We start from the raw sequence: 14,473 nt of genomic DNA, 5'->3' as shown, positions 1-14,473 counted from the left end.
ATTTAGAATCTTTTAAAAATTTTTGGTTCGTTTCATAAACAAAAATTTCTAAAAACTTAGCTTCTTGTTCAAAAATGTTGGAATTAGGCCGACTTCATAAGCATGTCAAAAGAAGTAACGTCTCCAAATTTCATTTACTTACTTCCAAGATTAATAAAAATACGGAATTTATTCTAGAATCTTAGAAATTGTTAGATTGTCCTATAAACAAAATTTTTTAAAAAATCAGTTTCGTGTTCTAAAATTTTTGAATTCGGCTGACTTAATAGGCATGCCAAAAGGAGTAACGTGTCCAAATTTCATTCACTTACTCCTAAAAGTAACGAAATTACTAGATTGTTAGACATTTTTAGTTCGTTTTATCACTCAATTTTCTTTGTCATATAACTTCTAAATAACAAGGGAAAAAAATGTGTTTAACACTGCTTTGAAATGCAGAGATTTCAACCTTTATAACGAGGTATCACACTAAAATATCAACGCACTAAGTTAGGAGTTATACCAAAAAAGGATTAAAAGTTTTTTAAAAATCGAATTGTTCTATTTTCTTTTTATTTTTAACTCATTTTTTTTTTCATTTTCTAAACTTTCTTTCTATACAAACCTCTTAATGAAGTCTACAGAATTCTAAGAAAATTCGAATAATCACAAAAAAATTGAAACAGTTCTAAATGACTCCGAAAATACTACGAAATGAAATTACGGAATTTATTCTAGATTCTCAGAAATTTTTAGTTTGTTCTAAAAACTCAGCTTCTTGTTCCAAAATTTTGAAATTTGGGAGACTTAATATACAGTATGTCCCCGGATTGAGTTCACAAGAGGGGAAAAAAACGTTATTTTTCATTTTACAGAAAAATGACAAAGGAATAATATTTTTTGCTTAATTTAAAATAAATAAATCTTTAATTAAAACTTTAATATTATCAAGCTGTGTTCTGGAAATCGAAAAAAACAAAAAATAACGAAGAACTTTTTTATTTTAATTTAGCAAAAAATGTCAAAGGAATGAAATTTGTTCCAATTTCTACTATTTGATTGACCCATTACCTGTTTTAGCACATATTTCAATTCTAACTCGTATTTTTTTCGACTGTTTCGAATTTTCTCAATTATTTTTTCCAATTTTTTAATACTTACACATTATTAGGGAAATTTTTCTTTAATCTTTAACGCACTATTTGATTTTGTGAATCCACAGCCTGCTATTATTTGAATACGATTACAAAATTTAATAAATAAAAATAATGATAAAATTAATTTTAAAAGTACAAACTAATAATTTTGAAATTTTAATTGCAGATTTATCTGTTTTGAAATAAGCAAAAAATGTTATTCCTTTGTCATTTTTTTGTAAAATGAAAAATAAACTTTTTTTCCCTCTTGTGAACTCAATCCGGGGACATACTGTAGATATTAAAAGGAGTAAAGTTTTGAAATTTTATTACTGCACCGTTCAAAGTGGCTAAATCACATGAGTTTTAAAACTTTTTAATTTTTGTTTTTTTTTTTGTAAAAATAAAATTTCTAAAATTTGTTTTTTCTGCTCTAAATTTTTGGGTTTTAGCACAATTAATAACTAGCTCAAATGTAGTAATTTCCTTAAATTTTATTCAAGTAGCTTTAAAACTTTCAAAATTACAGGTGTGAACAGAAAACCTTGCAAATTTTTTATTTCTAGAAAAATTTGAGTTTCCTAGATCAAGTGTGCCATGTGAAATAAAAAAAAATGTACGAATTTGATTGTATGTGGTTAGCGTCCGGTGAGTAAACAGTCAGAAGCGTCTTTTGTCATGACCGGCTACTAGATGCAAACGCTCACCTTTCTTTCGCATTCTTCCAGCAGACATATCTGAAAGTCGATTTTGTTTGAAATTACGAGGTGCTCATAAATTGGGTACGTGCTCGGCCCGCGATCGTCAAGGCAGAGCGTATCGGAGTGCACGTCGTAGTCAACGCCACCGCCAACCGCGATTCAATTTAGACATGCCTTTGTGTCTAAATATACCCGACTATCCGATCCGTTTACATACAAGATTTACTACTTATTAAGAAACTGTACTTCAAGTTCAATAACTGGCCACACTGGACGAGAATGCGACGGAGAAGGCGTTAAAAGTACAGCAGCAGGAGTGTTGCAGCAGCTCCTGCTGGTTGGTGTATTTGGCAAGGCACATTACTTTAATTAAGCAGGAGCTCGTTGTAGTGATTACGGCAACAATGAAATTGCGTGTTAAAACGATGTTAGAAGGCTCGGATTAAATTATCCTGTCTGGGCGATTCAAGGAATGGGATTTTTCGAGTTCGACTGCTATAAATAAGTCGGCGAGTTATTATATCTGGACTCTGCCATAACAAGATGAAGCCGCTGTTTCGATAATGGCCAACGGAAATAAACGACTTTTACGAAGGCAATAACCATAAGTGGAAGCTTTGTCCTTTATCTTTCTCCAAGATCGTAAAAACAATAAGACACGAGTAAAATCGATCGACCCCCTCCGACATTCTTCCATCCTGCAGGAGCAGCAGGAATGCAAATTAATAAACTTGCACCAGCGGCCGCCGGTAGTCAAACACCAACACCCGAACAAACAAATTACGTATGCATCAATCCAGTGGGCTTTGTACACATACAGCCCTCGGGAATCCGGGAGAATACCCGGACTATCCCGGAATATCGACCGTCGTGATGCTCTTATCTAGCCAGCGCTGGTGGCGTGGCATCGCGATGGGCGTGATCGTGCGCCAACAAATGCGCACGATTCTTTCGACAACTCACGACAAACGTCCGACGTGTTTACGACGTCGGTACGACACGATCGGACGGTACTAAGATCGTCGGTTATTGTTTCACACGGCGACCGCGATCCGAATCAAAAATTACAGCACAGTCGCCTCGAAGAAGTGATAAAACATGACAGCGAATAGTGGCCTGTGATTGGTCTGAACGTGCATGAAAAAAGACGAGCGGGATTCTTATTGTCTCCGTCCAGAGCCGTCTTGACGGTGTGTCAGTTCATGATATGAAGACCGGGAGAGTGCGCGCTTTATGAAAAGGGAGGATGAGGTCCAAGTCTGTTGCGAGAAGGGTCACGGCTCAAGGTAAGACAATTTTATTTTTTACAAAAATTATTTTTTATACATTAAAAAAAGTTTTTATTGCACCAACGATCTATCGACACTGCCTTCAAGTACCTAATTAAAGTTGAATAGACCTCCTTGACTTAAGTCATAAAAGTTTATTTAAGTTGGTCAAGTTTGACACCTGACACTAGTTCGTTAATTTTTATGGATTTTACAGTTTTAGGGGTTCCGCAATTTTTACGGTCAAATTTACAGTTCTAAACTTAAATTTTCCTGCTGAGAATTAGAAAATTTACTGATTTACAAAGGAGAAAACTCTTTCGCTACGCTCGTTCCAACAATTTTACAAATGTGACAAATTTTCACTTTTAAAAAAGCAGCATTGTGGAAATGGGGCCGCTGAGTGACCAATCATAGAGCTGCATTTTAAATTTGGCGTCGACAAAAAATCTCTTCAGGAAAAATTAAGTTTACTTTTACCTAACTTTTCTTCTAAATTCAATTCGGCAGGATTTTAGAAAATTTATGTAAAAAAAGGGATTTTGGCCATCAGGTTCGTTTTAAAAAAATTTTAGTTTTTGTTTCTTCAGTTCTATAATTTTGGGAATTGGTACATTTGATAAACAACTCAAAAGTCATAACACAGAAAAATTTCATTGCAATACGGTTTAAATTACCAGAGTTACAAGCTTAGAAAAATTTTGATTCGTCCTCGGAAGAAAAATTTCTAAAATTTTTGTTTTTTGCTCTATTATTTTGGGTTTTGGTACAGTTGATTAGCGATTCAAGAGTAGTGATTTCTCCAAGTTTTATTACGATACTATTTAAAATGTTCAAAATACACGCTTTTAAAAATTTTGAAAATTTTTGGTTTGTCCAAACAATGAAAATTTCTAGTTTTTTTTCTTTGTTCTATAATTTTGGGCTTTGGCACACTTGATAAGCGATTTAAAAGTAGTAATTTCCCTAAATTTCATTACTATATCGTTCAAAGTAGCGAAATTACACGCTTTTAAAAAATATTTTTTCATTTTTAGTTAATCCTAAAAATAAAAATTTCTAGAATTTGTTTGCTTTGCTCTATAATTTTGAGTTTTGGCACAGTTTATAAGAGACTCAAACGTAGTAATTTTCCTAAATTGTATTACTGTACCATTTAACGTTTCAACATTACACGTCTTTAAATTAACTTTTTGGCTCGTTCTAAAAATGAAAATTTCTAGAACTTTTAATTTTTGCTCTATAATTTTGGCTTTTGGCACAGTTGATAACATATCTATAAGTAGTAATTTCCCCAAAATTTATTATTGTAATGTTCAAAGTATCAAAATTGCACGTATTTAAAAAATATTTTTTCATTTTTAATTTGTCCTAATAATAAAAATTTCTAGAATTTGTTTCCTTTGCTCTAGAATTGTAATCTTTGGCACACTTGATACTCGACTTAAAAGTAGTAATTTCTCTAAACGACATTGCTGTACCTTTTAAAATTTCAAAATTACGCGTGTTTATTTAAATTTTTTTGTTTGTCCTAAAAATAAAATCTTCTGAAACTTTTCTTTTTGGCTCTATAATTTTGGATTTTGGCACAGTTAATAACCCACCCACAAGTAGTAATTTCCCTAAATTGCATTGCTCTACCGTTTAAACTTTCAAAATTACACCCATTCAAAAAATAGATTTTATTTTCAATTCGTCCCAAAAATAAAAATTTCTAGAACTCTTCTCGTTTGCTCTATAATTTTAGGTCTTGGCACAATTGATCAACGACCCATAAGTAGTAATTTCCCCAAATTACATTGCAGTACGATTTAAAGTTTCAAAGTTCCATTTCTAATTTTATTTTATGGTTCGTCATAAAAATAAAAATTTCTAGAGCTCCTATTTTTTGCTCTATAATTTTGGGTTTTGGTACAGTTGATAAGCAACTTAAAAGCAATAAATGCTCTAAATTTCATTAGCGTACTATTCACAATGGCAAAAATACACGTCTTTAAAAATTTCCAAAATTTTTGAGTCGTCCAAACAATGAAAATTTCTAGCATTTTTCTCTATCGCTCTATAATTTTGAACTTTGGCACACTTAATAAGCGACTCAAAAGTAGTAATTTTTCCCAAATAGCATTATTGGACGATGTAAAGTTTCAAAATCACACGTCTTTAATTGAGTTTTTTGGTTTGTTCTAAAAATAAAAATTTCTAGAACTTAAATTTTTTGCTCTATAATTTTGGCTTTTGCCACAGTTGATAAGCGATCCAAAAGTAGTAATTTGTCCAAATCTCATTGCTGTGCACTTCAAAATTTCAAAATTACACATTTTTAGTTCAATTTTTAGTTCTTCATATCAATAAAAATGTCTAAAATTTAACCCCTTTGCTCTAGAATTTTGTGGCCCAGTTAATTAGCTCCTCAAAAGTAGTAGTTTTTCCAAATTTCATTACTGTAACGTTGAAATTATGAAAAATAAACGTCTTTTAAAATTTAAAAAAAATTTGTTTTGTCCTAACAATGAAAATTTCTAGAAATTTTCTTTTCTGCTCTATAATTGTGGGCTTTGGCACACTTGATAAGGGATTAAAAATGAGAACTTTCCCCAAATTTCATTGCTGTACCGCCCAAAGTGCCAACTTTCCACGTCTTTAACTCATCAATTGTGAAAATTGGTAGAATTTGTCCGTTCAGCTCTATAATTTTGAGTCAAAAGTAAAAATTTCGAACGAAATCAAAGCTGAACTAATCAGCAAACGTGACTTATCTCTCCCCGTATCAAAACAGCGTTTTAACAGCCGGAGAAAACCCAATAAACGTCAAGAGTCCAAGCAAAAAATGTTTATTTAGAAACGTAAGCGAGTGAGGACATCGGCAGTCAAAACACGATTCCTGCTGTCGCCTCCTTCCCCCGTCTGAAATTCCTGCAGTCCTGCGGCTTTTCGCCCCGCCTCCCCCAGAAAGATGCGCCACACAACATGACAATGGGTGTGTCTGTTGGCTCATCTTCCACCTATCACTCCATTCCTGCGTGTTGCAGGAATTCCAGCGCGATCGATTTTCGTCGCGTATTTAAAATAATTTCCCTGTTGCGTTCTTCTCAAAATGAGGCAGTTAAAGTAGTTTAAACGATGTCGTAAAATTGACTAATATTCAGTCATACCAACATAAAACGACAATAACTCGGTAGTTGTTAAGGTTTAATTGTTCTATTCTTTCAATAAAAATAGAGATTTGAGCGAGTTTTCGATAAAAGCACGCAGATGCGATTAGGTGTTTGAGGAATTTACTGTTAATTGATGGTGTGGTTGCGAAATGATTAATATTAGATCGATAAGGACATGCAATTCCCTGTATGCCAGATCATTATTTGTTGGTAACAACATTGCCTATTGTTAAATTTTATTTATTGACAATTTGTTGCATTTTTATTCACGCTCGTTAATTTAATGATGGTATTGTGTTATTTTTATTAGTTCGAAACCGGCGTAATGACACGTTTGGGACAAGCTTAAACTGTGTCCCAAAAGACAAGCAGTTTGCTTTTTAACATTGTCCAATTAAAGGGGTCGTCGAAATATCAAGTGCTGTTTATTATGTTTACCGAGGCAGCTGCACCAGACAATAAATATTTCAAGATAAACAAGAGGATAAAGTTGTTTAAAACAAAGATCGACTCAAGTGCCCAGCAAACCCCATCAAGATTGACGGTTAAGACTTAAAATCAATAAGAGTCGCGGCCTATTCAACTTTTCTGCTGAAAGAAGCTCCTCATCCGGTATAAACAATCCTCCTATATTCCTCAGTTTGCACGTTTCCGTTGGACAGATACCATCCTCATCGTATTATTTTTCATTCTTTCTTCTATCTCTCAAAGGACATCCTGCTCTTAGGATCAGTTTGTTTGTCTGGTGGGAATGCCCACATTCTTCACGGTTTTCTCCTTCTGCGGTTAACACCGCGAGGAGATTTAATTGTTACGTTCATTACCGCAAAACTAACATTTGCCCACACGAAGAAGAATTCGAACGAGTTCCTCAATTAAATCGATCATCCTGTAAATATTTTTATGACCTAATTTCCTCGCTTGTGCTCGTTAAATTTCACGATTCTTCCTGAACGTCACGTACCATTGATAGTGTCCGATTTATGATTCTGCGTTGAAATCGTAAATAGCAATCGTACCTATGTCAGGGGGCGATTAGGCACACAGGTGTGCGATGACTCGTTAAACACCTAACAATTATCGATTGCTTTTATGCACGGATCTACATACCATCATGTACCGTGATTCACTCCATGTTTAGTTGAAATTTCAATCATTTTAACGAGGGAGCTGATAATACCATCGCTAATTGGGCGACGGTTATCAGGAGCGAATAGCTACGAGTTTATGGGGTCGTTAATCAAAATTCGCGGTAATTGATGACGTGGGAAAAATGCATACTTTCGATGCGATTCAGAACTATTTTTTTTCAAGTTTGTTTTCATGGAATTCTTTATTCGTTTCTCATTGCACTCACAAAACTTCCTTGAATTGATAAAAATCTGAAGAAATAGTATATTCTAAAACTAGTGGCAGAATGGCCTATGTTATAGCACGAGTGCGAAGCTACGGCTTTTATTTCGAATTTTCTTTAAAAGACACATAAACTGCTTTCTTAAGTGAAAATCGTGCGGAAATGGCCGATCTTGAAAGATTTTAGTGGCAGATTGAAAGACACTAAAAATCGTATAGAAATGCAGGTTTTATTGTATGATTTTTGAACATAGAATAACGGCATCGAACTACTTACTGCTAGAAAAGAAAATTCCGGAGAGTTAAAAGTTAAAATTGCAGGTATTTCTTATATGCTTTATTTTTCACTTATTTTAATTTTTATGGGCCAATTCCATTTTTTTGCTTTGTTTTAAAATAAAAATTTTGTCTTTTGCTCGAAAATTTTGGAATCTGGCACAGTTGATGAACAATACAAAGGTAATGATATTTCCAAATTTTGTACCTTTACGACTGAAATTGCCAAAGTAACGAAATTTAGTACAAAGCGGTGGACATTTTTGGTTGGTTCTGAAAAAAAAAGTCTAAAAAATTCGTTTTTTGTTCTAAAATTTTGAAATTTAGCACAATTTATAAACAATGCGAACATAATAAAGTCTGCAAATTTTGTTAATTTATGACTAAAATTACGAAAGTTACGGAATTTAATAGAAAATTTTGGAAATTTCTGGTTTGACTTGAAAAAGAAAATGTCTAAAAAAGTTGTTTTTTGCTCCAAAATTTTGCAATTTAGCAGACTTCACAAACAATGCGAACATAATGAAATCTTCAAATTTTGTTAGTTTATGACTGAAATTACCGAAGTTACGGAAATTAAAAAAAAGTCACAGAAATTTTTTGTTCGACTTAAAAATGAAAATGTCTAAAAAATTTGTTTTTTGCTCTACAAATTTTGAAATTCAGCAAACATTATAAACAATGCAAACAGAATAAAATCGCCAAATTTTGTTAGTTTACGATTGAAATTACTGAGGTTACAAAATTTAATAGAAAATTTTTAGTTCGTTTTGAAAATGAAAATGTCTAAAATAATAGTTTTTTTGCTCTAAAATTTTAAAATTTAGCACACTTCATAAAAAATGCGCACATAATAATATCTCAAAATTTTGTTAGTTTGCGACTGATATTACGAAAGTTACGGAATTTAATAAAAATTTTTGGAAATTTCTGTTCGACTTGAAAGTGAAAATGTCTAAAAAATTTGTTTTTTGCTCTAAAATTTTGGAATTTAACACACTTCATAAACAATGCGAACATAATAAAATGTAAGGAAAATGTACAGTAAATCTGAAGAATACAAGAAAATCTATGGTGTATAACTTTAAGGAAAATTTAATGAGAAAATCTAGAAAATTGAAGCTGAATTTGCGCAAAAAATCTAAAATAAATGTTGATAAAGTCTAAATTGAGAAAAATTCAAAACGAGATATTGCATAATCCAATCAGACTTGGGAGAAAATTTAGAAAGAATTTAGAATATTTAGATATAATACAAATAAGTTAGACTTGAAAAAAAATGTCTAAAAAATTTGTTTTTTGCTCTAAAATTTTGGAATTTAGTACACTTTATAAACAATGTCAACGTAATAAAATCTCAAAATTTTGTTAGTTTATGATTGAAATTTCCGAAGTTACGAAATTTAATAGAGAGTCATGGAAATTTTTGGTTCGACTTGAAACTGAAAATGTCTAAAAAATTTGTTTTTTTGCTCTAAAATTTTGAAATTTAGCACAATTTATGAACAATGCAAACATAATAAAATTTCCAAATTTTGTTAGTTTATGACTGAAATTACAGAAGTTACGAAAATTAAAGAAGGTCATAGAAATTTTTTGTTCGACTTGAAACTGAAAATGTCTAAAAAATTTGTTTTTTGCTCTAAAATTTTTAAATTCAGCACGCTTCATAAACAATGCGAACATAATAAAATCTCCAAATTTTGTTAGTTTATGACTAAAATTACCGAAGTTACGGAATTTAATAGAAATTGTTGAGAAAATTTTGGTTAGACTTGAAAATGAAAATGTCAAAAAAATTTGTTCTTGCTCTAAAATTTTCAAATTTAGTACACTGCATAAACAATGCGAACATAATAAAATCTAAATTTTGTTAGTTTATGGTTTAAATTACGAAAGTTACTAAATTTAATAGAAAATTTAGGAAATATCTGGTTTGACTTGAAAAAGAAAATGTCTAAAAAATTTGTTTTTTGCTCTAAAATTTTGGAATTTAGCACACTTCATAAACAATGCGAACATAATAAAATCTTCAAATTTTGTTAGTTTATGACTGAAATTACCGAAGTTACGGAAATTAAAAGAAAGTCATAAAAATTTTTGGTCGACTTAAAAATGAAAATGTCTAAAAAATTTGTTTTTTGCTCTAAAATTTTGAAATTCAGCACACTTCATAAACAATGCAAACATAATAAAATCTCAAAATTTTGTTACTTTACGACTGAAATTACCGAAGTTACGAAATTTAATTCAAAGTGGTGGAAATTTTTGGTTCACCCTCAAATTTGAAACTTTTATAAATTCTTATTTTTGTTCTAAAATTTTGAAATGTTACACCGTTGAAAAATAGATCGAAAGTTGTAAAACCCTAAAATTTTATAGCTATGCGATTGAAACTGGAGAAGTTAGGAAATTTTTTATCAAGAGGTAGAAGATTTTGGTTAAAATAAAATTTTCTAAAAATTTTAAGTTTTGCTCTAAAATTTTGGAATTTTGCCCAGCTGAGGAGTAGATTGAAATTCGAAAACACCCAAAATTTCACAGCTATACGATTAAAACTGCCGAAGTTACGGAATTTAATAAAAGTGTTGGAAATTTAGGTTCGCGCTCAAAGTAAAAATTCTTAAAAATTCTATTGTTTGCTCTAAAATTTTGAAATATTTTGTACAGCTGATAATCAAGTCTAAAGTAGTAAAACCCCAAAATTTTACTGCTGTACAATTAAAAGTACCAAAGTTACAGAATTATTTTATTCTCTTTAGTTTTGGTCTAATTGTCTTAAAAGATTTTTTTTCGCAAATTTTCTATATTGTCTCCTCCGCGCGTGCAATATCGTGATAAGTAAAAATTTCTGGTCCAGGCGTACATTTAGAGTGTTGGCGTGCAGCGCGTCCTGGCTCGCGGGCGTTATCCTCTCCATATCTCACCCTTTCGGATGGACGCGAGTGGAAACGGGGGTGAACACTAAATCACCGGACATGCGAGTGGACAATCTTATCGGCGACACAAAGGACAATATGGCGGAACTCGCGTGCGATGGCCAGATTGCGTGTCTTGAGTTTTCCTTGAGCTTTCGAGGAGCTTTCGGACGCTTGTGCTTTTCACGCCTTCTTCTTTTGCTCGAACAAAGAATAAAGTCAATTCCGACACTTTCCCACGAATTTCATTCCAACATCGATCTGTTTATGGAGCTGTAAAATCGATTAAAAGCATTCCAATCAAGAACTTAATAATTGTTTCTTTTCGATTTTTCAGTACTGTTGTGAGACAATCGACTTTTATTAGCTGTTACATCTGTGATCGGGTAATTTTCTTTACGTCGTATTCTGACCAATCTCGTTTTGGTAATAAATGAAAAATTTTAAAATAATAATGGCATTGTCTTCGGGAAATGGAATTGATATTGAATTGCCGGACCGAAACTAAACAAAGTTTGACATTATCAATATCGGATAATTGGAAAAATTAAATACCACGGAATTTTGTATTGTAACAGAATTAATTACCGATCGAGACACATTTGTACACTTGCTGAAACAGTGCCAACTATAAAAACAATGTAAAGTGGATTGCTGATAAAAGTGATACGTTTCAGCAATTTCAAAGTATTGTCAATTTTTAATTGGATTTTTTAAACGAACTCATTTTACTGTTTGTGCTACACCCGAATTCGCAATCGCAATCAACTTATTAATTATTTTACCATAAAGGCCAATTAAATTTAAATTGGACCAATTCATTTTCAGAGGACAACTCGCAATAAATTACCTATGAAATTTGAAAATATTCTCAAAAATATACTACCACAACTAAAAGAAAGTTTAAAGAGAAAAATCTATCGAAAATTATAAAATCTACGAAATTTAAAGAAAATATAAACAACTGAAGCTAGTGCATCTTTCTAGAATTATATGGAATCTCTTAGAACGAAAAAAAAGAAAAATATTTGAAATCTTTTAAACCCAATAAGATATTAGAGAAAATCAAATAAGAATCAAGAGAATTTGAAGAAAATTTAACAGAGAAATTAACAGAAAGATCTTCAAAGAATAATAATCTAAACGAAATTTTACAAAATGTAAGGAAAATTTAAAGCAAATCTGAAGAATACAAGAAAATCCATAGTGTCTAGAATTTAAGGAAAATTTAATGATAAAATCTGAAAATTTGAGCTGAATTTGCGGAAAAAAATCTAAAATAATAGTAGATAAAGTCTAATTTGAGAAAAATTTAAAAAGAGATATTACAAAATTCAATCAATCAGATTTGGAAGAAAATTTAGAAATAATTTAGAATTTAGAAAATTTAGATATAATACAAATAGGTTGTTTTAAAAAAAATGTCTAAAAAATTTGTTTTTTGCTCGAAAGTTTCGGAATTGAGCACACTTTGTTACCAAGGCAAACATAATAGAATCTCCAAATTTTGTTAGTTTATGATTGAAATTGCCAAAGTTACAGAATTTAATAGAAAGTCATGGAAATTTTTGGTTCGTCTTGAAAAAAATGTCAAAAAATTTTTGGTTTTTGCTCTAAAATTTTGAAATTTAGCACACTTCATAAACAATGCATACACAATAAAATCTCCAAATTTTGTTAGTTTATAACTAAAATTGCCAAAGTTACAGAATTTAATAGAAAGTCATGGAAATTTTTGGTCCGTCTTGAAAAATGTCAAAAATTTTTTGGTTTTTGCTCTAAAATTTTGGAATTTTGTTCACTTTATAAACAATGTAAATGTAATAAAATCTCAAAATTTTGTTAGTTTATGACTGAAATTTCCGAAGTTACGGAATTTGATAGAAAGTCATGGAAATTATTGGTTCGTCTTGAAAAAAAAGTCTGAAAATTTTGTTTTTTGCTCTAAAATTTTAAAATTTAGCACACTTCATAAATAATGCAAGCATAATAAAATCTCTAAATTTTGTTAGTTTATGACTGAAATTGCCAAAGTTACAGAATTTAATAGAAAGTCATGGAAATTTTTGGTTCGTCTTGAAAAAAATGTTAAAAAACTTTTGGTTTTTGCTCTAAAATTTTGGAATTTTGTTCACTTTATAAACAATCTCAACGTAATAAAAATCTCAAAATTTTGTTAGTTTATGACTGAAATTTCCGAAGTTATGGAATTTAATAGAAAGGCATGGAAATTCTTGGTTCATCTTGAAAAAAAAGTCTGAAAATTTTGTTTTTTGCTCTAAAATTTTGAAATTTAGCACACTTTATAAACAATGCAAACATAATAAAATGTCCAAATTTTGTTAGTTTGCGACTAAAATTACCGAAATTATGGAATTTAATAGAAAGCCATGGAAATTCTTGGTTCGTCTTGGAAAAAAAGTCTAAAAATTTGTTTTTTGCTCTAAAATTTCAAAATTTTGCACGCTTCATAAACAAAACAAAGGTAATAAAATCTCTAAATTTTGCTAGTTTATGACTACAATTGCCAAAGTTACCGAATTTAATAGAAAGTCGTGAAAATTCATGTTCGCGCTTAAAGTGAAAATTTCTAAAAATTTTATTTTGTTTTCAAAAATTTTAGAATTTTGCACAGTTGATAATCAAGTCTGAAGTAGTAAAATTACGAGATTTTACAGCGGTACAATTGAAACTACCAAAGTTCCGGAATCATTTTATTCTCTTGAGTTTCGGTCTAATTCTTCTTGAATGCTGTAAATTTTCTTTAGATTTTTTTCGCAAATTTAAATGAATTTAAAGAATTTACAAAATTAAGACATTTTTTAAAATCTAAAGAAAATTTAAAAGACAAAATTACAAAATCGATGGAAGATCTAATAAAAGAGATTTCCTAAATTGAACTTACAATTAGATTAAATCAAAAATCGCAAAATCTAAAGACGATCTAAGACTAACTAAACCGAAGATACTGAAAGTCTAAAGAGAATGCACAATACAGGGAAATTTTGAACGTATGTCGCCTTTTTGTTCGAAAACTGCCAATTCTCCCAAATATGAACTTTTCATTCGCCAAAACCCCCGCGATGGGATTAGCTGCGACTTGTTTTTTTGGTCCAGCCAACTCTAGAGCTGTGTGTAATTAGAACTGGTAACAAAACGTAAAAAGAATATTTTCCCTGCTCCCCCACATAAATCTCTCCAAGAGCACATAATCCTAATTACACCACTAAGTCCATAATGGATTTTTTATCCCTGGGAACCTCCGTACGATGTCATCTCTATCCCAAACAAAGTGATGTTCTCTTGTCCCACACAGACACTCTCTTGTTCCTTATCAACCCTCAAGTGGCACCATAACCTAATCACTGCGATTCCCATTAACCACACAACGGCAATTAAACGCAGGTGTTAATCATAACCAAACATGTCGTATCTTCTTGAATTTTCCACGCGAGTTTGTTATTCGCACCCTTATCACTTACATGCAATCGTTGGCACGTACCAATACGATGATAAAAGCGAGTCAAAACATCATCACTTGAGATAAGTCAGCGATGTCAATGATCGATTGTACGAAAGGATCATTTTAACTTTCAACAACGTAAATTAACACGCATCCCTTTGTGCCAAACATCTGTCGGGAGGGTGGTTATATACTCTGGTGAAACGATTCTAGGTCAGTGGTGG

General features: G+C 31.3%; 1 protein-coding gene across 2 annotated transcripts in view; it reads left to right on the top strand.

Moving 5' to 3' along the window:
• Positions 1-2,877: 2,877 nt before the first annotated feature.
• Positions 2,878-14,473, top strand: part of ham (hamlet) — a 65,001-nt gene continuing 53,405 nt past the window's right edge. For both annotated transcript variants that reach the window (XM_088040668.1, XM_088040667.1), the window contains exon 1: positions 2,878-3,102. In XM_088040668.1, coding sequence (XP_087896794.1) covers positions 3,063-3,102 — 40 coding nt within the window. In that variant the 5' untranslated portion in view covers positions 2,878-3,062. The remainder of the gene's footprint in view (positions 3,103-14,473) is intronic.

This window comes from Gnatocerus cornutus, chromosome 7, assembly GCF_029298725.1.
Source record: "Gnatocerus cornutus isolate USDA-ARS CGAHR chromosome 7, icGnaCorn1.1, whole genome shotgun sequence".
Lineage (NCBI taxonomy): Eukaryota > Metazoa > Arthropoda > Insecta > Coleoptera > Tenebrionidae > Gnatocerus > Gnatocerus cornutus.
This window is presented reverse-complemented; position numbering and strand designations above follow the sequence as displayed.